General features: G+C 36.9%; 1 protein-coding gene across 1 annotated transcript in view; it reads right to left on the minus strand.

Annotated features, from left to right (window-relative positions):
- Positions 1 to 1,955: 1,955 nt before the first annotated feature.
- Positions 1,956 to 20,666, minus strand: part of PLCZ1 (phospholipase C zeta 1) — a 46,366-nt gene continuing 27,655 nt past the window's right edge. Inside the window, exons 7-12 of the mRNA XM_044227374.1 lie at positions 19,381 to 19,528; positions 14,976 to 15,092; positions 13,703 to 13,875; positions 6,425 to 6,557; positions 2,816 to 2,965; positions 1,956 to 2,041 (exon numbers count right to left, since the gene is read on the minus strand). Of these exons, the coding sequence (XP_044083309.1) occupies positions 1,956 to 2,041; positions 2,816 to 2,965; positions 6,425 to 6,557; positions 13,703 to 13,875; positions 14,976 to 15,092; positions 19,381 to 19,528 (807 nt within the window). The remainder of the gene's footprint in view (positions 2,042 to 2,815; positions 2,966 to 6,424; positions 6,558 to 13,702; positions 13,876 to 14,975; positions 15,093 to 19,380; positions 19,529 to 20,666) is intronic.

Consider the following 20,666-nt stretch of genomic DNA (forward strand, 5'->3'; position numbering starts at 1 on the left):
CTCCAAAATAAATAAATAAACAAAATCTTTTAAAAAAAAATCATGTTTAGACAGCACGAATCAAAGCTGGTCTCTCACATCATTCCCAACCTTCTCTAAAACGAGAAAATTCCCAAGCTGTGGAGTTTCTATGGTAGTTTCTAGTATAAGAAAATTAATAGTAGTAGTAGTAGTAGTAGTAGTAGTAGTAGTAGTAGTGTGGTCATACTCTTAGTAGTCGTAGTACTAATACTCTAGTTCAATTCAAAAGGAAAGTAAATGCATACAAAAAATGGGACCAAAGATGTTAAAAGACATTATAAGATCACCGGACAGGAAATAAAATGATCTAGTGTTTCCTTTCAAAAGTGCATTTCTGATGCAGAGTGGGATATCAAAAAATGAAAGATTTGTTCTTCAAGTTAGTGAGCTGAATTTGGTTAGTACCTGAACAAAAGTGAGGGAAAAAATGTATATATCATTTTTTCTACCTCATTTCAAATCTTAATGGTATAAGAAATAGAAGTTTATCCTGCTGCAGAATTAGTGCACTTTTGCAAAAACTCACCTGATCAGAGTCCTTAAATCTCATGGAATTCCAGATCTTCAGAAGACTTTAGGAGTTTAAAAGTCTTAAGGCCTTGGGTCAATGGGTTGAACACCCCACCTGCTATTAGACTGTACAATGAATTAAAGAAGATCTTTCTATTATCTGACAAAATAAAAGTATTTGTCTGAGAACTGGCTGTGCCTCCCTACTGGGAAGAGGGCACCACACCCTTAACCCTAGAATGGCCATGAGGGAGTATCTCATTGATGATATACTAGGACTTTTCTCACTGCTTATGACTTGGGTATTTGAATTCCAGTGGCATCTTTATTTTAAATATGTGGTTCTGAGGGTAAACCATAGTAGTAAAATAAAGTAGTTGGGTTATTTTGTAATTTTCTGGCCATCAAGAGAGAATACATTAGTAAACATCTCAAAGTCATTTTTGTTGTTTTAGTCACAAGTTCAGGTTTAATTTGTTGAAATTAAATCTGAATTATGACGATTCCCTAATTAGTCAAAAATTATGCTGCATACTTTTGCCTCACTTCCATATAACAATGACATAGAATAAGTATTAACATCCCTGGGGTTTTTCTGAAGAAGAGTTAATAAGGAACTAAATTACTCTGCATAGGACACCGAGTAAATCAAAGTGCTGCTGATGGTGAGAAGTTCAGCATATAAAATAGCACAGGAATCTCATCTCTGACCAAAGACCATCTTCATAGTACACTTAGCACAGATTCAAAAATAGTGTGAATTCAGAGATCCAAGCACAGAAGTCGACAGAGTAGATCTCTTTTACGGATAGGGAGATTGAACAGTTTGACTGCAAATCAATTTCATAGGCACTCATAAAAATATCTGTGTAATTACAGGATACCAAACCCAATGCCCAGCATCTAAGAACTAGCAGGAGCAGGAGGCAGGGGCTAATCACTGTCTAGGATGTAAAAGGGCACAGAGCGCCTGAGAATCTAATTCCAGTTCACTACAACATGCGGCAGTGGGTGTCTAGAAGTTAAAACACTCTTAAATTTTACAGTTCTTTTTACTGATAAATATTTGCCGACATATCTTGTATAATCAGACATATTTTAAGAGCTTGGAAGTTCTACTCATTTAAAATGACACAAGCTAGTTGAAGAGCAGCCTCAGCAGACGCAGGGGAGTGGCAGGTGGGTGGAGTGGTGCAGCAAAACTGGGCTACAAAAGGGCCATAGTGTCAGGACCCTCTGAACGGTTTTGCTTTCTTTTTCTCCACTGTTCTGTTTTGTCAGTTAAAGGGGAATTTGCTCAATATTTCTGTTTTTGTAAGTAATTCTTTTGCTTTGTGTTTTTAAATAAAGAAAAAAGGTATAGACATTTGTTTTGGCTGTTTTATTAGGATGTATAGCTAACAATATGTCAGGGATTTTAGTTGCTATCTGACGTACCACACATAAATAAACAGTGCAGCTGGCTCAAGGCTCTCGCCCATTTTGGAAAACAGAGGAACACGACGGTAGCCTGCAAAAGGAATCATATCCAATTAGGACAATAAAAATCAATCAGTAGTGTTCTCGATAGTGCTGCTGAGACTCTATCTTTACTAAGTCTATGGAAAAACTATGACCACATTGTTATATTCCTCTTGCATATAAGAGAAAATATCTGAAGTTTAGATTCTACTTCTTACTGCCGAACACTGAGCACACAGATCACACTTCTCCTCCCTCAAAGTGCAGTGTGCTAAATTCGCCACCACCCTTCTGCTGCAGGAAGACTCTGGTTCCGGGATACCGCTCAGATGGTGCTAGAGAAGTAAACACACTGAGACAAGGTAATTCGGGGCATTGTATAAATCACCTCCACAAGCTGATGGCAAATGGCAACATTAAGTCTGCCCTGGAAGGAGTCAAGAAAGGATGATCTTGGGCTCCCAGACTCTTACGGGCTGGAAGAAGAGTCCCTGCTTCTCCCTTCTCTTTGATTCCCATGCTTTATTTCTCTGTGGTAGTCATGACTAGTCTTAATTGAAACAAAAGAGCGACGATCCATGTAAAGAAATGCTAAGACATGCCATGTTTGTCTAATTTATCTTCCTAGCAATCCCAAACCACAATCCCACCTTCCACATGAGAATGCATTTCTATACTACCACTGAGAGAAAATATGTGTCAATGCATAAAAGTTCCTTTACCTCTGACTGTCATGGATAGAGCTATCTGATGTATCAATTTGTTTCTTTGGTAAATGCAAGTTTAATGGTCAGCACAATCATCTTACTTTTCAGAATATTACCTTTGTTCATGCATAGAACTGGTAAAGTATATTGGCCAAGAAACTCATTTCCAGTTATTAGACCTTGACTTTCAACAACAAAACGTATCAGAGCCAATTCTGGCACCTGAATAATGAATGTGAATGTTTCATTCCATCTTGGACAAAAAGCTGAAATATAAAGGAAGATATCATCAAAGAATCATAGACACTATGTCTAGGGAGTAATGCATGGTATCTGTTCTCTGAAATTTTTTTCTTTTCAACACTTACTAATATTAATAGTTTATGTTTTACAGCACTTGAATTTTTCACACACCCATTGAGAAAGGAATGTTGATGACAATAACAATAATTACTAGGTTTTTAGGATTGCTGGGCAATATGATAAGAGCTTTAAGTAGATAATCTCATTTCAACCTTACAATAACCCATCAGGGTTATTACTATTCACATTTACGGAGGAGAAAATTGAGCCGGAAAGACGTTATGTAACTTCCTCAGGGTTTCACATACACAGCCAGTAAGTGACAGGGCAGGAATTCAAACAAATGGAGTCCAATTTCAGAGCGAAGCATTTCAACACTTGGCAATATGACTGTTGGGTTTGGGCATTTCCCTAACAAAGGAGTTAAATGCCATCATTTTTCTATACCAGGTCCTATTATGGGATGAGCTCCATAGATCGTTGTTGGCCTGAGAGCTAGGTGCTCCAAAGCCAGCCTTTGATCCTTCTTTTGAATAAGTGCTCATTTTAAAGTCCCAGGTGTTGAGTCATTTAGATCTTCAGCAAAATAATCATCCCAAACAACAATCTCTTGCCAAATAAGAAATCGAAATTGTGTCAAAATATAACCCAAATCATCCAATACTTAAGCATAATTTAATGGAATCAAGAAATTCACATCCAGATCAAATATATAGTCTACTTAGGTTCAGAGAGAAATAATATGTATCACTTTCATGTACAAAGGTAATGCTATGCTTGCTACGTAAGTAGGTTTTGTTCTTCAAGTTACCTTTCCAGAAGCATTAAAGAATTTGTGACTAATTATATTTTCTGTTTTCTGGGTGACTCTGTGGTCACAAGCACACATTCACCAGATAGCAATCCAGGATGAAGTCTATGCCCATGAAAATATTAAACCAATTGGCTCATGCTGGTATAATGAATATATTACCTTGCCTTAAGAAAAGAAATAATTCCATGGAGTGCAAGGGCAGATCTAAGAGTCAATTTTTTTAATAGACACTTTAAAATGGGCACAAAATTCTTATACTGATTTGTCTTCCTCCTCTAATTCTACTTCCCTATAAACTCACACACACACACACACACACACACTCATACGTATCATATAAGAAAGCCCTTTTAATAAAGAAGGAGAAAGAAAGAAAGAGAGGCAGAGAAAGAAGGAAGGAAGGAAGGTGGGTAGGAAGGTAGGAAAGGAGAGGAAGGAAAGAGGGAGGAGGAGGGACACCAAATCTGATGGTTACAAACACAGTTTTTTCTAGCGTGACCAAAACTGAAAAATTACTTCCACACCTTATCCAAATGTGATCTTTTTCCTTCCAGACTCTCATTTCTCTTATTCTACCACAATTACTTTAGTAGCTAAGCCATCCTAGAATCCCCCTTGTCCAGCTACCTAGACTTTTGTTCCTGCTAGTCTTCCTCATGTACATCCTCCACTCCTTTTCTGATGCCATGGGCCTTCTTCGACTGGTATTCCTCACCCTCTAGCCATGAATCATATCCTGACTCTATTTTGTATTTCTCATCTCTCTTGCATACACTGCTTTCCACCCAATCTGCAGAAACAATATCCCTAAAGCTCAACTATGTTAGTGCTATCTCCCTGTTTAAGAGTTTTAATTTTGTTCATTTTCTACAGAAAAGACATTACCCAACACCTTATCATGCCTTTCCCAATTTTCCATGACCATCCCCAACATAACTTTTTCATTTTACCTCACCCTGTATTCCACCCATATTAAATTTCTGTATTTTTCCCTAGCGTGTTTGGATTAAGTCTTCTCCAGGTTTTAGGGCTCATATTATTCCTTTTGCCTTCAATGTCTTCATTCTCAATCTCTGTAAAAAATTCTATTCATTCTCCAAGAACCATCTCCCAATTTGCCTGTTCCACTACAATTCTTTTACCTTCCTTGAAATACTAATGACTCTATCATACTATGTATCTTATCTTCCATACCAAATTGAAAACTATCTTCAATAGAGTTGATTTGGACATACATAGTAATACATTAAGTACACAGAGATTTTAAGTTTCCTTGATACTGATCATCAGGCTTCTAATAACAGAGGCTCAGTATTATTAGAAAAACTAAATTTAATTTCTGTAGGAATATTTCCATAAGACTCAGGGATATAATCTAAATTCTAATGGGAACTAGAATCATATTATAATATGATTATATACCATATAATTATATAATATATATTATATATTATTATAATCATATAAGAATAAATAAATGGTCTGTGCATTTTGTCATGAAGATTCAAGTAGGGGGATGAAAAGAACAAGAGATAGGGTACTACAAGCTTCCTGACATAAGCAGTTACCTTTTCATGACACTGCCATTGTTGTATGTCTTCAAATCCAAGGCTTGCCAAATAAGCCAATGAGTCATCACCAACATCCTTTCCTATAGATAACCTAGGATGAGGTAGCCAAAATTTCCCACATCTTTCTTCCATACCCTTTGCCCTAGGGAAACACTGGAGGAGTATTTGGGGTGTCAACACAAGGACAGAGGGTCGGTATTATTAGAGATTATCACCGAAGGGGGAAGAAAAAAGAAAGTGTAGTACGACTGCACCTGTTTTTCCATTGGTGCCATTTAACCGGGCACATATTTGCAGACTCTGAACTGAAGCCCGCTACTCTTTGGGAATATCCACACAAAGAAGATTCTAGACTCAGGAGTCGGTTCCAAGGTCTTCTCCAAGGTGACCCTGACTAAAGGTCAATCCCAGGAATCTACACTTTAATGTCCTTAATGACTTCAACCTCAGCGAAGATGTGATGCTGTCACTAGTGTATTACATAAAATATCACGGGATGCTGGAACTAAAAATCTTACCCAAGTCATTTCTTCCATTCCTACATTTCCCTTCTGGCAAAAATGACTGAATTATGAATCCAAATATAGTATGAGGAGGTTTCTATGGCATCCTCAGCCAGAGCCAAAAACCACAGACCTTTGATCTAAAATAATTCAAACACACTATATCAGAAAAATCATATGTTCTTTATTTTACACAAAGGCTAGAAGATAAGTAGACTTGCAGCCATCAAAATGTCCTTTTAATTCAGCAATATAGGAAGAGACATAAAAAGGAGGTCAAAGTGAAAAAAAAGGTAGTAATTTTTCAGGTTAGATAAACTTCTGTATCTGTAATCTGAAAATACATCTAAACAATACATTGAATCATTATCAAATTGTTTTCACTTCATATAACACTTTGGTCATCTTAAACCTAATGCAAAGCCCTTGTCTTATGAATAATAAAGATGTCTCAAAATTCTATAAATAAATAAATTTTAAGCTTTCCAATAAGAAGCCTAGTAGAAGTTCAATAAAAATATATTAGGAGCTCACCATTTTTTTTAATTACACGAGTCTGCTGTCTCACATGATCATCTGGAACACCAAAAATTTCTAGAATCACTAGTGTGTTAGCTTTGTTAGATGATGAATTGTTACTTGGAGGTAACTGGATACCACTGATAAGCTGCACAAAAATATTTGAATGCAAAAATTTAATAGGATTTCAAACTGTGTAATCATGTAATTTCAAAATAAAATATATATACTAAAAAAATGACGGACTCTCAGTTCCCACAAAAAAATTAAAAATGGAATATAATGCACATTTTAAACCTTAACTCTTATCCTCAAGGTGAATACTAGGAATATTCTACATTATTCCATTTTACCAGTATATAATTATAGTAAAATTCACATTGAGTTTTATAGTTCAACATATTTTTTTATTCTTAAAGTCTTTATTATAATTGTTATAAGGCATTGCTTAAAAGTATTATTATAATCATAGTCTACTGTAATTCAGGCTGAATTACTCTGTTAACATGAACTATCTTGAAACTCATACTACATGTAAATAGTCAAAAAATAGAAATAATAGTAATACTACTTCTAAAATATAAGAAAGAAACACTGCATAATTTCCTATGACAGCACTTTTTGATAGTATAATTTACATTTGGGTAATTTATGATAAAATTTTATATTACCTATTATTGTCAATATTATCGTAAGTAATGTGAATCTGACAAAAATCAATGATTTCATACATATATTAGGGACTGGGTATCAGAGGAACACTTAAAGTAATTAACAATAGTTTTGTTTAACCTTGTATTGTCAAACTAGCTGTTGAAGCTAAGTTTTGTCTTACTTTAAGGGACAAAGTCTAAATGACTATCTCAAGTGCGCTGATTTGTAAAACATAATGATATAAAAATTGAGGCATAATTTCAATTTCTGAAGATTATAATAAAGAGGAACAAAATAAATAATTGGAAAGAAAAGAAAGAGGAAAAAAAAAAGAAAAGTGTCAGTGTATTTTTCCTTTCCTATATCCACATATTATAACATTAGCTGGAAACCAGAGTGACTGTGCAAATATTTAACAACAACTATAGAATGGACATTGATCAATCAGCCTAATTAGACATCGAGGTAGTTAGAACATCGGCCATAATCAATATGTACACTGATACCAGAGCTTCCCAGGTGAGTATCTCCTCCGCAGGTAATAGACCCTTACAATATGGAGAAGGTTTTGCTTTGGTGCAACTCATGTCAAAAAAAAAAAAAAAAATTGTCTGACTAAAAAATAGTAACAATTGAATATGAGACCTGAAAAAAAATTTAGAGGCTATTATTCAAATACTTTTAATACTCTGATTCACAGAGCCCTTCCAGGGGCCACCACAGAGATAGATGTCAAAAAGAAAACCCCTGGGGCACCTGGGTTGCTCAGTGGGTGGAAGCCTTTGCCTTCGGCTTGGGTCATGATCCCAGAGTCCTGGGATCCAGCCCCGCCTCAGGCACCTTGCTCAGCAGGGACCCTGCTTCCCCCTCTCTCTCTGCCTGCCTCTCTGCTTACTTGTGATCTCTGTTTGTCCAATAAATGAATGAAATCTTTAAAAAAAAAAAAAAGAAAGAAAAGAAAAAGAAAACTCTTGATGGTCAACTAGAGTAACTCTGGTTTCATCTATTGGCCTTAAGCATAAAATTTTTGAACTTAGAAAATGGTTGCATCATTTTTATAAGTTTGAAAATGATTGACCTAATCCCAAACTCTCAATTTGCAGATGACGGAGATTAAATCAGAAATGTTGAAATGTCTTCATCAAGGACATAAAGCTAATGGCAAAACAAGATTTCCTGATTTCCAAAGCATGTCTTCAACAATTTGTACAAGTTGTAATAAAAGCCCTCCAGAATGATCAGACCAAGAGAGAAGGACCCACATGGGTATATATGGCAGTGGTTTCTCAGGAAAATCATTAATCCTGCCTATTTTATATCATGTCACTTACATCTCTCTATGAGACCCTTCAGAAACAAAGAGGTGGCATTTGTAAGCATCTTCCATCTTTGCTTTCTCAATAAAAGAGCACATCCATTCTCTTTACTATTCTCAAATTGAAAAAGAAATCATTCAACTAACTGACATACATTGAGCATATACTTTGTGTCAGGCACTGTGGAGAAGACTTGAACAAAATATGGTCCTTATCCTTCCAGAACTTTCAGACAAGAGAGGAAGACAAGCCCAAGTAAATAAACAATTACAGGCATACTCCATGTTATTGAGTTTTGTTTTCTTCTATTTGCAGATATTTCAGTTTTTTACAAACTGAAGGTTTGTGGCAATTCTGCAATGAACAAGTCTATGGGCACCATTTTTCCAACAGCTGTGATTCACTTCATGTTCCTCTGTCACATTTTGGTAATTCTCACACTATTTCAGATTTTGTAATTATTCTTATAGTTCTTATGGGGATCTGTGATCAGTGATCTTTGATGTTACTATTGTAATTATTTTGGGGGTGCCACCAAGCATGTCCATGTAAGACAGCAAACTAATACATGTGTGTGTTCTGACAGCAGATGGGGCAGAAACAGCAAGAGAACTACAGTCAGAGCGGAGCCTGAAGATGTGACTGAATTACTCAAATCTCATGATCAAACTTGAACAGATGAGGAGTTGTTGCTGATGGATATGAGCAAAGAAAGCAGTTTCTTGAGCTGGAATCTACTCCTGGTGAAGATGCTGTGACAATTTTTGAAATGACAGCAAAGGACTTAGAAGACTACATCAATGTAGTTGACCAAACAATACCACAGCCACCCCGACCCTGAGCAAGCGCCCCCTTCCTCAATCAACAGCCATCCACATCCAGGCAATACCCTCCACCAGCCAAAAGACTGTGACCCCCTGAAAGCTCAGACGATTTTTAGCATTTTTTAGTGACAAAGTATTAATTAAGGTATGTACATTATTTTTTTAGACATAATACCATTACACACTTAATAGATTATAGTATAAACATAACTTTCATACGCTCTGGGGAACCAAAGAGTTCATTTGACTTGCTTTATTGTGATATTCACTTTCTTGGGGTGGTCTGGAACCGACCTGCAATATCTCTGATGGAGGCCTGTGTAATACAGTGGCATATTGCATGTGTACGCACCTATACGGGGTATGAAAAAACAAAACTACAAAAAGAAGCCTAGCTAATTCAGTGTAGGGGAAAAAAAATTCCAAAAAGAAGTGACCCTTAAGTCTTGAAAAATGGGTCTGAATCAACAGGCAGGTGAGGGATGGAAGAATGACCCAGTCAAAGGAAAAAGCGTATGTAATGCATGGAGTTGTCATATGTTTATAGAGTTAAGTGTAAGACTAGAAGTCGTGAGAGATGGGCCTCGAGAATTAGGCTAAGCCCTGACTAAGCAAGCAAGCAGGATGCCCAGAGAAACATTAAGTAGGTATGATGAGATTAGCACTGGAGCACGTCATCTCTGGACAATTTGTGGAAGATAATCAGCCGGACTGAGACAGGCTATGGGAAAAACCCTTAAGACTTCTAATGTGTTGGAATAATGTGATGCTAAGTAACAAATTCCTTAAGGGGGGGGTGGAGAGTGGCAAATGGCATCAGACCAAGGGATTGGATAAGGAAGACTTCTCGAATCAATAAAATTTAGAGATGGGACACAGGAAGTGACAGATGTGGAACAGAGGAATGCTTCCCAACGTTTTAGCCTGAGTTAATTGATGCAATGAATTCAATGGAGTTCAATGACATTTAAAGAAAGTAAGATTGGATTAGGAAGGGATGTTCAGCCTTTAATATGATAAGGTTGACAGAGCAAGGATTAAACAGGTAAGGATGTTAAGTAGAATATTTAAAGTATGTCTTTACATTCCAGAAATGAAGTCAGATTAAAGATTTGAGCATTGTTGGCAGTTAAAACCATAAATGTATATAAAAGGACATAGGATAATATTTAGTTTGAGATGAGGATTAAAAAAAAGCCTTAGTCTAACAGACACATGAAAAAAATGCTCCATATCACTCAGCATCAGGGGAGTAGAAATCAAAACCACAATGAGATATCACCTCATACTGATCAGAATGGCTGAGACTAACAAGACAGGAAACAAGAGATGTTGGCAAGGGTGTAGAGAAAGGGGAACCCTCTTAATCTGTTGGTGGGAATGCAACCTGGTGCAGCCACTCTGGAAAACAGTAGAGAGGTTCCTCAAAAAGTTAAAAATAGAGCTACTCTATGACCCAGCAATTGCACTACTGGGTATTTATCCAAAGGATACAAAAATAGTGATTTGAAGGGACACATGCACCCCAATGTTTATAGCAGACAAATAACATATAATTTCATTCATGTGGAATTTAAGAAGCAAAACAGATGAACATAGGGGAAGGGAAGGAAAAATAAAATAAGATAAAAACAGAGAGGGTGGCAAACCTTAAGGACTCAACTCTGGGAAACAGGGCTGCTGGAGGGGAGGGAGGTGGAGGCTGGGGTAACTGGGTGATGGGCAGTAAGGAGGGCATGAGATGTGATGAGCCTTGGGTGTTATATGCAACTGATGAATCACTAAATTCTACCCCTGAAACTAATAATACGCTATATGTTAACTAAACTGAATTTAAGTTAAAAGTTTAAAAAAAAGAAAAAGCCTTAACAATACAAATACTTCAGAGGTAGGTAGAGTAAAGGAACCCACAAATCTGAGAGAGAAAGAATCACTTGGGATGAAGAGAAAAAGAAGAGAGAGAAAGGAAAACCCAGACGCACAACAAGGAGATTTGTGAGAAGTAGGAGGGGACCATACAAAGTGACTGATTTCATCCCTTTTTCTCACTAAAACAGCAACTATAACACTACATTTGTTGGCTAGAACAACACAGCTTTTTGCATTTTTTTCATTCACACAAAAAGGCAACAGGAAGACACTGGTTCAGATGTGGCAAGATATTGAAATACCACCTGCCTCACTACAGTGGCTGAAGAGATCAACAGAAATTTAAAGGCACTAAAAGAAGTCAATGGAACTTAAAATATTAATGTATACTTTCCAGCTTATATCATAACCAAAAAGTAAAAGAAAAAGTTACTAATCTTTTAAATGTTTGTATTAAAAAAATTCAAAAAGAGGGTACCTTGATGTCTCAGTCAGTTAAGCTTCTGCCTAACTTGGGTCATGATCCCAGGGTCCTGAGATCAAGTCCCACATGAGGTTCTCTGCTCAGTGGGGAACCTGTTTCTCCCTCTATAATCTCTCTCTCCCTCTTAAAGAAATAATTAAAAATTAAAAAAAAAAAGAATGTCGAAGCTATGATAATATTTGCAAAGCAAACTTAATGGAGAATATTTTGCTGGATCCTAGAAAGAGTACCAACTAATGGGTTGGGGACTGCATCCAGTGCTGGAGGAAATTTCTATAATGTAGAAATTCTACCTTATAGAAATTTCTATATATTTCTACCCTATATGCCCCTACTTTTAGAGTCACAAAATCCAGGGTGCATGGGTGGCTCATGCCCACCCAGTTAAGCAGCCCACTCTTGATTTTGGCTCAGGTCACAATCTCAGCTTTGTGGGATCCAGCCCTGAGATAGCTGTGCTCAGCATGGAGTGTCCTTGTCCCTCTCCACCACCCCCTTCCTTGCACTCTATATCTCTCTCAAAGAAATAAAATCTTTAAAAAAAAAAAAAGTTAGGGGCACCTGGGAGGCTCAATGGGTTAAAACTTCTGCCTCCGGCTCAGGTCATGATTTCAGATTCCTGGGATCGAGCCCCACATCGGGCTCTCTGCTCAGCAGGGAGCCTGCTTCCTCCTCTCTCTCTCTGGCTGCCTCTCTGCCTCAGAGATCTATGATCTCTGTCTGTCAAATAAATAAATAAAATCTTTTTTAAAAAATTAGAAAAATCCCTAACAACCAAGCAAAAAGTCGATACCTTCTTCCCTGGTACTATTTCCCACAGTGGCCAGGATCATTTCTGTCTCGTTCAACTTTGCTCTACTCTCTTTACACATTAATCTCTCGAAAACAGCAATATCTCTTAAATCTCTTTCTCAGCTGGGACAAAAAGGCTAGGGCCAGAAGTGGATGAAAGTGGTCCCCCAAGTCCTGTGCCATTAAGACACGATAGGAAGGAGCCTAGAGAGGAAGGCTTCTGAAGGCCATGCTGTCTGAGTTGGAGCATCTGGGGCACCAGAGCAGGTAAGCCCCCACCAGACAGCACAGCCAGCAGCACTCCCTTCAATCAGAACTGCAGACCCGAAAATCCTCACCAGGGACAGCAATCCAAGTACCGAAATTCCAGAACAGAATCTGAAATGGTCCATATGGTTCTAGGAGCAACGAGCTAAACCAAGAGATGGACCAAAAAGCCCTACCCACCCAATTTGTTGCAAACCACAGGTGCAGATACAATCTAAGATAGAATTGCTTGTAACTAAGAGGAGAGAAAAAGCTAAGGGTCTTTCAGAAGATACAGGGACATTTAAAAGAAAAGGAAATAAACATAGCACTTGGGTTATAGAAGAATAAGAAAGTTTTCAAAAAGTCTATACTATTGGAAACAATAAATTTTAGACAACTATCTTTGCTCCCAATAAAACCACATAGGATTTAAGAAGTAGGGGTGGGGTGGTGGGGAAGGGAGCTGGTAAGGAAGCAGAATGAGGTAAATAAAAATTGGAAGAAAGAAACTGGTAATGCAGGAGAAAAATCCACATCTACATTAGAATCCGTAAAGAATAAAATCATATACGGAGGAAAACCAAAGGCAGAAAAAAGAGTGATAGAGTTGACAGGAATTAGTAAATACGCAGGCAGATACTCAAGAAAAGCATATGGATGACTTTTGGTTTCTAAATACTAATCAAAAAATATTCAGAGACAAGGGGCAAAAATCTGGAGCTGTGAAAGTCTAATTCTAGAGATTAACGAAAAAGCCAAGAGCTCCTAAATAAAGTCACATATCCACAGAGTAACTAGTGGGCTGAACTCAAGACTTCTCTATTACAATATTAAATGCCTAAAGACAATGGAATACATAGACTTTGGAGAGGAGAAGCTTTCAGCCTCCGTATTTCTATTCACAAGCAAGTAATCATTCACGCAAAAAGCCAACAGAAAGATTTTTCAGATATGGAGAGATACTGAAATACCACCCATCTGTAATATTGAAAATGAACAGAAATTTAAAGGATATTAAAGGAAATCAGTGGAACTCAAATTTTAGTGCAGACTCTCTAGCTTATATAATAACAAAAAAAAAAGGGGGGGGAGTTTTTCATCTTACCCTTATTGTAAGTGTAACAGGATCAGTGTCTCTTGGTGTTTCGTTTGGATCAAACTGTGTTTCAATATCTCTTAGGAAATGTGGTTTCAAAATATATCCAGAACCACCGTTATCCAAAAATTTCCCATTTTGAAGATCCATAGGCAGACCAGGGGTCTGGAAATTTAAGGCCACTGTCAGAAAAAAGTATTTTGATATTGTCAGGAAAGAAAGGGTACAACTAAAGAAGTACAGTTCGAAGATTTACTGAAACCGAATTAATGGCTTTTATATAGCCAAACATTTTAAGAACAAGCATAATTAGCCAAATAATTCCAGACTTTTAAACATGTCTTCCTGCCATGTATATACTAATGTATGAAGGTGAGTTTTAATTTTTAAATTATTTTATAGCTTTGAGTTAAAATCAAAATGATACACAGTAGAGATTACAGAATAGCAATGTGTAGGTCAGATGACATTCAGGAAGTACGAGAATAGAGAAAATCAGTACACTTCATGATGGAAGAAAAGACACCAAGTATATTCTAAATTTTCAGGTCCAAAGAGATACTGTTATCACTTGAAGAGAAAGTGACAAAGAAGCAGAACAATAATTGCTATTAAAATACAGAAGTCCTTCCTTAGAGGTTGGTAAATAGCCACTATAGGCAGTACCATCCTCCACTCCCCCCAAATCCCCCTCACCCACCAAACCTAACCTGACTCTCCACCTCCCTCCATAAACCTATGGGCCTTGCCACAATCCAGGAGCAGAGGGGTTCACACGGGTGCCTTCTGACTGGTGAGTGCCCCTGCTAGAACAGCTCATCAATTTGGAATAGGGAGAGTCTGGTAAAGACAAATAACAGAGCTACATAATCTCATTCACTTTTCAATACTGTGAATGCGGAAGCTGGTGTAAAGTATAAAAAGGTAGAGGTCCCTTGATTTAAAGAGGCCCTTAGCAAATCTTTCAAGCAAAGGATTTGATATTCACTGTCCTCTTACATCCATTTTGATGTCTTTTTTCCCCCTTCCTACACTTCTTTTATGCCAACTTTTCATGAACTTAACCTCCATGCCCCTAACCCTCACTTAGAGTTACCCTCTCTGACACATTTAGGAATAACTTCTGCTCTTGAAACCAGTGATTCATCATTATCGCCTGATCCCAAAACACCCAGGGCCAAAAAAACCTACTTGGGAAGCTCTTCATAAATCTTTCATTAATTCACGAAATGAACTTATTTTATCTTATTTTTCCAGAAACTCAATATTCTATAGAACATACCCATTTGACAACCTATATTCCAAAATTCTTGAGGATTAAAATTAGAGGAGTCTGCTCTCATTGCTTTGGGATAAATTCTGGTAATGAACATCCTGGTGTGAAGAATAAACTCGTGGGCTAAAAAATATATATATTAGAACATTGTGAAAGATTTCAAATAAATAAACTGCTATGCTTCTATATATTATATAATTTTACAATTGTTTCAGTACCTTTGATATGTATGTTTTAGCAAAAATATTTGCAATTCATGGACATCAAAATAAATCCATGTTTTTGTTTGACAGCGTAATTCATGGTTATTGAAAAGTTAATGTTTTTTTTATTACACCATTTTATGTATACTAATCATTCACTTAAGGACAAATGATTAAATAATATATTTGCTTTTTAAATCCAAATTAATCTCACTTTAACATAAGAATATATAAAATTCCCAAATAAAATGGACCCATTTTTTTAAAAAGATTTTATTTATTTATTTGACAGAGAGGGACACAGCAAGAGAGGGAACACAGCAGAGGGAGAGGGAGAAGCAGGCTTCCCACCAAGCGGGGAACCCGAAGCGGTGCTTGATCCCAGTACCGAGGGATCATGATCTGAGCCTAAGGCAGATGCTTAACAACTGAGTCACCCAGGCACCCCTGCATCCATATTTTAAACAGAAGTTGTATCTTTCTCAATTTTGTCTTTTTTTTTCCTTTGGTTTTTACATTAGGGCAGAATCACATGTAAGCCATATAAAGACATATAATGCCATCCAAATGAACCCAGTTGAAGAGCCAACAGATTCTCAGGGTTGAAAGGAATGTTAAAGTTATTCAGTTCAGCTCCAAACCCTAACCACCAAAGCATCTTCCCCCAAAATTGAAAAAAACAGAGATTGAAGAAATCTTCTTCTCTGTTTTCATCTCTCCATTGAAAGAGAACCTGCTTCCTCCCAGTACAGCAGTCCCCCCACTTCTCCATGGTTTTGCTTCCAGTGGTCTCGGTTACCTACAGTCAGCCAGGGTCCAAAGCAGATGATCCCACTTCTGACAAATCACCAGACATTTGCTAGCACCCTAACAATGCATCACAATGCATGTATCATTCACCTTATCTCATCTCATCTCATCACTAGGCATTTTATCATCTCACCTCCTCACACGAAGGCTGAGTCCAGTACAATAAGATATTTTGAGAGAGACCACATTCACTTAAATTTTATTACAGTATGTTATTATAATTGTTCTATTTCATTATTAGTTGTTGTTGACAATTTCTGTGCCTAACTTGTAAATTCAACTTTATCATAGATATATGTGTATATTAAAAAACACGTTATATATAGGGTTCAATACTCCACAGGGTTAGGCATCCACTAGGGGTCTTGGAATGTATTTCCCATGATAGGGGAGAACTATGGTAGTTCTGATTATTTTCAAGTGTTTTCCTTACCAAGATAAGGTCTATACTTATAATATGCACATACAGTTATAGTCCATTTGTTTCTCTATTTTCTTATGCTTCTACTTACCTATTTTTATAAGTTTCTATTTATATATGTTCCATTTAAATCACTTGAGATTCAAAACTCTTTGTACCCTTTACCATTGGACACCCTTCAAATTTTTGAACTAGATTTCATGTTTCCCCAAGGCTTTTATTCTATCACCAAGCAGATCCTGTTCCCACAACTACTCCTGCTAATATGATGGTTATTGCCTATGCCCCACTACATTTGCTGGTCAAACTGGAATAGAATCAATGCCACCCTCATTCCACATACTATTCTTTAGGAAGCACTGTCAAGTAAAAAATTATAATTACTGAGGTTAATAATTATAATTAATTTCATCAGCTCTCAATTTTAGAAGCTATACACTCCTGAGAGAAAGTTTATTTTGAAGCTACTCATGTATAAAGGCACCATGTGTGTCCAACTATAATGATCCCTCATCCTGCCCTAAGCAGGATATTTATCTTTTGGTGAGATGTGTACTCTTCTGGATCTTAATTTTTCCTATCTACAAAGTGATAAACACAATAAACACAAATGATTATCTTAACATGACATGATCTTGTTACTTCTGAAGTTGACCTTTAGAAATTAAACATGCTATGTTATTATAAATGTAATGTATGGGGGTGCCTGGGTGGCTCAGTGGGTTAAAGCCTCTGCCTTCGGCTCAGGTAATGATCCTAGGGTCCTGGGATCGAGCCCCGTATCGTGCTCTCTGCTCAGCAGGGAGCCTGCTTCCTCCCCTCTCTCTGTCAAATAAATAAATAAAATCTTTAAAATAAATAAATAAATAAATAAATGTGATGTAATGTATGTTCATTTTAGTTAAATGAGAAAATCAAATTAGAAAAATACGAACTAAAACTATGTATAATCTTGTCACTTAATTAATAACCAGTAACCTCTTGGTATATATCTTTTCACTCTATTTTCATAGATATAATCGTATTTTTTAATTGAATCATATTGTTTGTTCCCTTTTATAAACTTCTACTTTTTCACTTAAAAATAACATAAAATCATTCCATTTCAATAATATTTACCTACTACATTATTTTTAAATAATTGAAAAGTATCCATGCATATAAAAAGTTGTTTCTTATTTTTATGTATTATAAAATTAGTGACATTTAAGTTTTTAATAATGATGGACATTCTGGGTGCCTGGGTGGCTCAGTCAGTTAAGCATCTGCCTTCAGCTCATGTCATGATCCCAGGATCCTGGGATTGAAGTCCTGTGTTGGTCGCCCTGTTCCGCAAGGAATCTGCTTCTCCCTCTGGCCCTTCCGTCCCCCGTTCTTTCTCTCTCTCTCCCCCACATAAATAAAATCTTTAAAAATATTTTTTTAAATGATGGACATTCTTAGAGTACACCTTCACCCACATCATTATTTAGTGTTGAATTTTGGTGCAAGAAAAATGCTATATAATCTTTCCAAAGAAATGGCGATGCTACACCTTATGACTCTACTCAGAACTGCCAGTGCCTTTTCAATTTTTGAGCAAGTGTCTAACACAATGAGATTGAGAGAATTATAACAACTTTTGCTGTGCCCAGAGGGGTTGGTCCCTTGAAAAACAACAAAAACTATCCACTAACTTGAAAGAATAGAGACTAGCAAAGTAAGTCATTCAAATTCAAACTGGTTGGCAATACTAACAGAAGAAATATATCTTATATCACACCCAACACACAATACACACACATAATTGTTTCATAAAAGAATACTCTTATTGCATCTCTACTCTATTATTCTATTCTATTCCATTCTATTCTACTCTATTATTTCAATGGTGGTTCAGACTTACTGAATTGATTTTTGGTCATAATCTATAGCTTAAATAACAAACAAGAAGGCCCTAAAATATCCAGAGGTCAGTTTGAAGAGATGAGATGAAGTGTATACCTCAAAACCCATGGGCACCAGTGACCAGCCCAGAAGAGGCTAACCAACAAATATATCAGAATCCACATTTCCAGCTGTTTTGAGCCTGTTACAGATGCTGCTTTCCCTGTTGTGGTGGTTCTACACAGGATAGTAGATTGCATTTTTTAAGAAGGATTTGGAGAGTCACTTGGCTGCTGAGTTAACTGTCCTTTCCTTTCTAAGTTGAGGTTCTCCCCCACCATACACGTCTGAGAAAAGGGTAGAGTCTGTTCCCATTCCCTATCCAAGGCCTTGTTGCATCTTTGGCTCTAGCAAACAGAATGGAATTCTCAGGTTCAGAATCAAGTTCCGAATCAGAAGACAGTAGAAAGAAGATGCAGAGACCAATGGTCCCACTGAAGATGTGCAAGGACAGCGTGTACTCTGTACAACCATCTGGCAGCCTGGCCTGGATGCCATGTCCTTCTTCTCCCTCACCTTGGACATACAGCCTCTAGGTCTATTTAACTGTCTACCTTACGTACCTGCTGAGTTTATGTAGTTCACCATGGCTCCCTCTACCATGAGCTTCCTCATCTCTTTACTACAGGGAGTCTCCCCTTTACATTGCTATCAAAGTCATCCTTCAGAAACACAGAGGGGATGGTGTGACTCCCGAGATTTCAATCCTGTATGCCTTGGATTCTAGGACAAAGTTCACATTTCTTGTGATTTCGCTCTGCCTAACTCTGCAGCCTTGTCACTCACCACTCTCCTTTCCAAATAGCTCACCAGGGCCCAGCCCACAAAAGTGTCCTCACTGGACATTCTCAATCAAAATTTCATGATGTAAAAATGTTAAACAAGTTCTGTGAAATCACTTATTGTGAACTGGGGCATATAGCCTTTTATTTAAGTACATTGAAATTTCATGAGAATATAGTTTTCATAAATATCATTGACCAATCTTGACACCTTAGCAGTGAATAAGAGTAGTTTAAATATTACATCCATTTGAATCATAAGAATTTACCTTTCAACTTTAAAAGTTTTCTGGCTTCTGACTCCCCAATAGAATTACTTTCATTAAATTGCTGATAGAGTCTTGAATATTGAAAGCTTCTAAACTTCTCAGCTTTGGTATAAATGACAAGATCAGATAGAGCCATAGCCACTTTTACCTTTGTGGTATAAAAATAAAATGCAGTAATTTCATATTTTTGTAATAAATCATTTGAAAAACTCCTTTTCCAATAAAGAAAATATGTTTTCAGATCAATTATGAGTCTTTTCATAAGATTATCTCCCCAGAAACTAGTTGGAATGCATCAATGTAATTATTTTTCCTGATGATAGTATTTAATGCTAACATGAGACAGCATACATCTAAAATCCCAACTAAACAGTCAAAAGGCAGTTTTATGCTGGGAACAAAGAAATCATACACCCACGATTGGATGGCTCAGTCAAAAGGCAGTTTTATGCTGGGAATAAAATCCCAACTAATATAGTAAGTATTAAAGATGACAATTATTACTATTTCCTTTTTCCCAAAGATCTGTTTATTCCCATGAATTCTATAACTCGAAGATACTTAGTCCTGAGTAAGTGTATGTCCAGTGTGATCTAACATTTGGGAATGACTTCTGCTGTATGGTACACCTTTGTTCTTATACACGCCAGCATCTAGTACCCCTACACTTCTGCTAGCCCCTTCTCAAGTTTTGTTTTGGGGAAACATTCCTTGCTCAAGCTCAGTCCATGGGCTTAAGTACTGATAATTTGGCTCAGACCTGGCTAATCAGAGCTTTGCATTTTCTTAGCAATAGCAGTTGACTCTGGGCTGTGACCATAACTAGATTCTAGTTAATGCAAAAAAACATTTGCTTGGTCATCTGAGAGATAAAAAGGTCTTCCACTGGATTTGAATCTGAAAGCATACAAAGCTAAAGCTTTGCAAAGTCTTGTACCAATGTAGAGAAAGTGAATCCGAAGTTGGAGAAAAAAGCTCTGTGGACTTTGCTTGAGACATTATGCCATGTTATTCCCAAAATCTGAACCCCTTTTCTTGAACTTTTCATTGATGGGGGCCAATTAACTAATTCACATTTTATTTAAACCAGCTGAATTAGTTTAATGTCACTTGTAACTCAAGATACCTTCTTTCATCATGCTAATTTGTATAATACTACATATTATAACAGTGATTTTCTTATCTCTGACACTATGGTCTCCTTGAGGGGAGAAATATCATGTTGTTTTTATTTTGTACATTGCACAATGCCTAGTACATAAAAATACCTAAGAATGAACCATTGA

Source organism: Neovison vison, chromosome 12 (assembly GCF_020171115.1).
Source record: "Neovison vison isolate M4711 chromosome 12, ASM_NN_V1, whole genome shotgun sequence".
In the NCBI taxonomy this organism is placed as follows: domain Eukaryota; kingdom Metazoa; phylum Chordata; class Mammalia; order Carnivora; family Mustelidae; genus Neogale; species Neogale vison.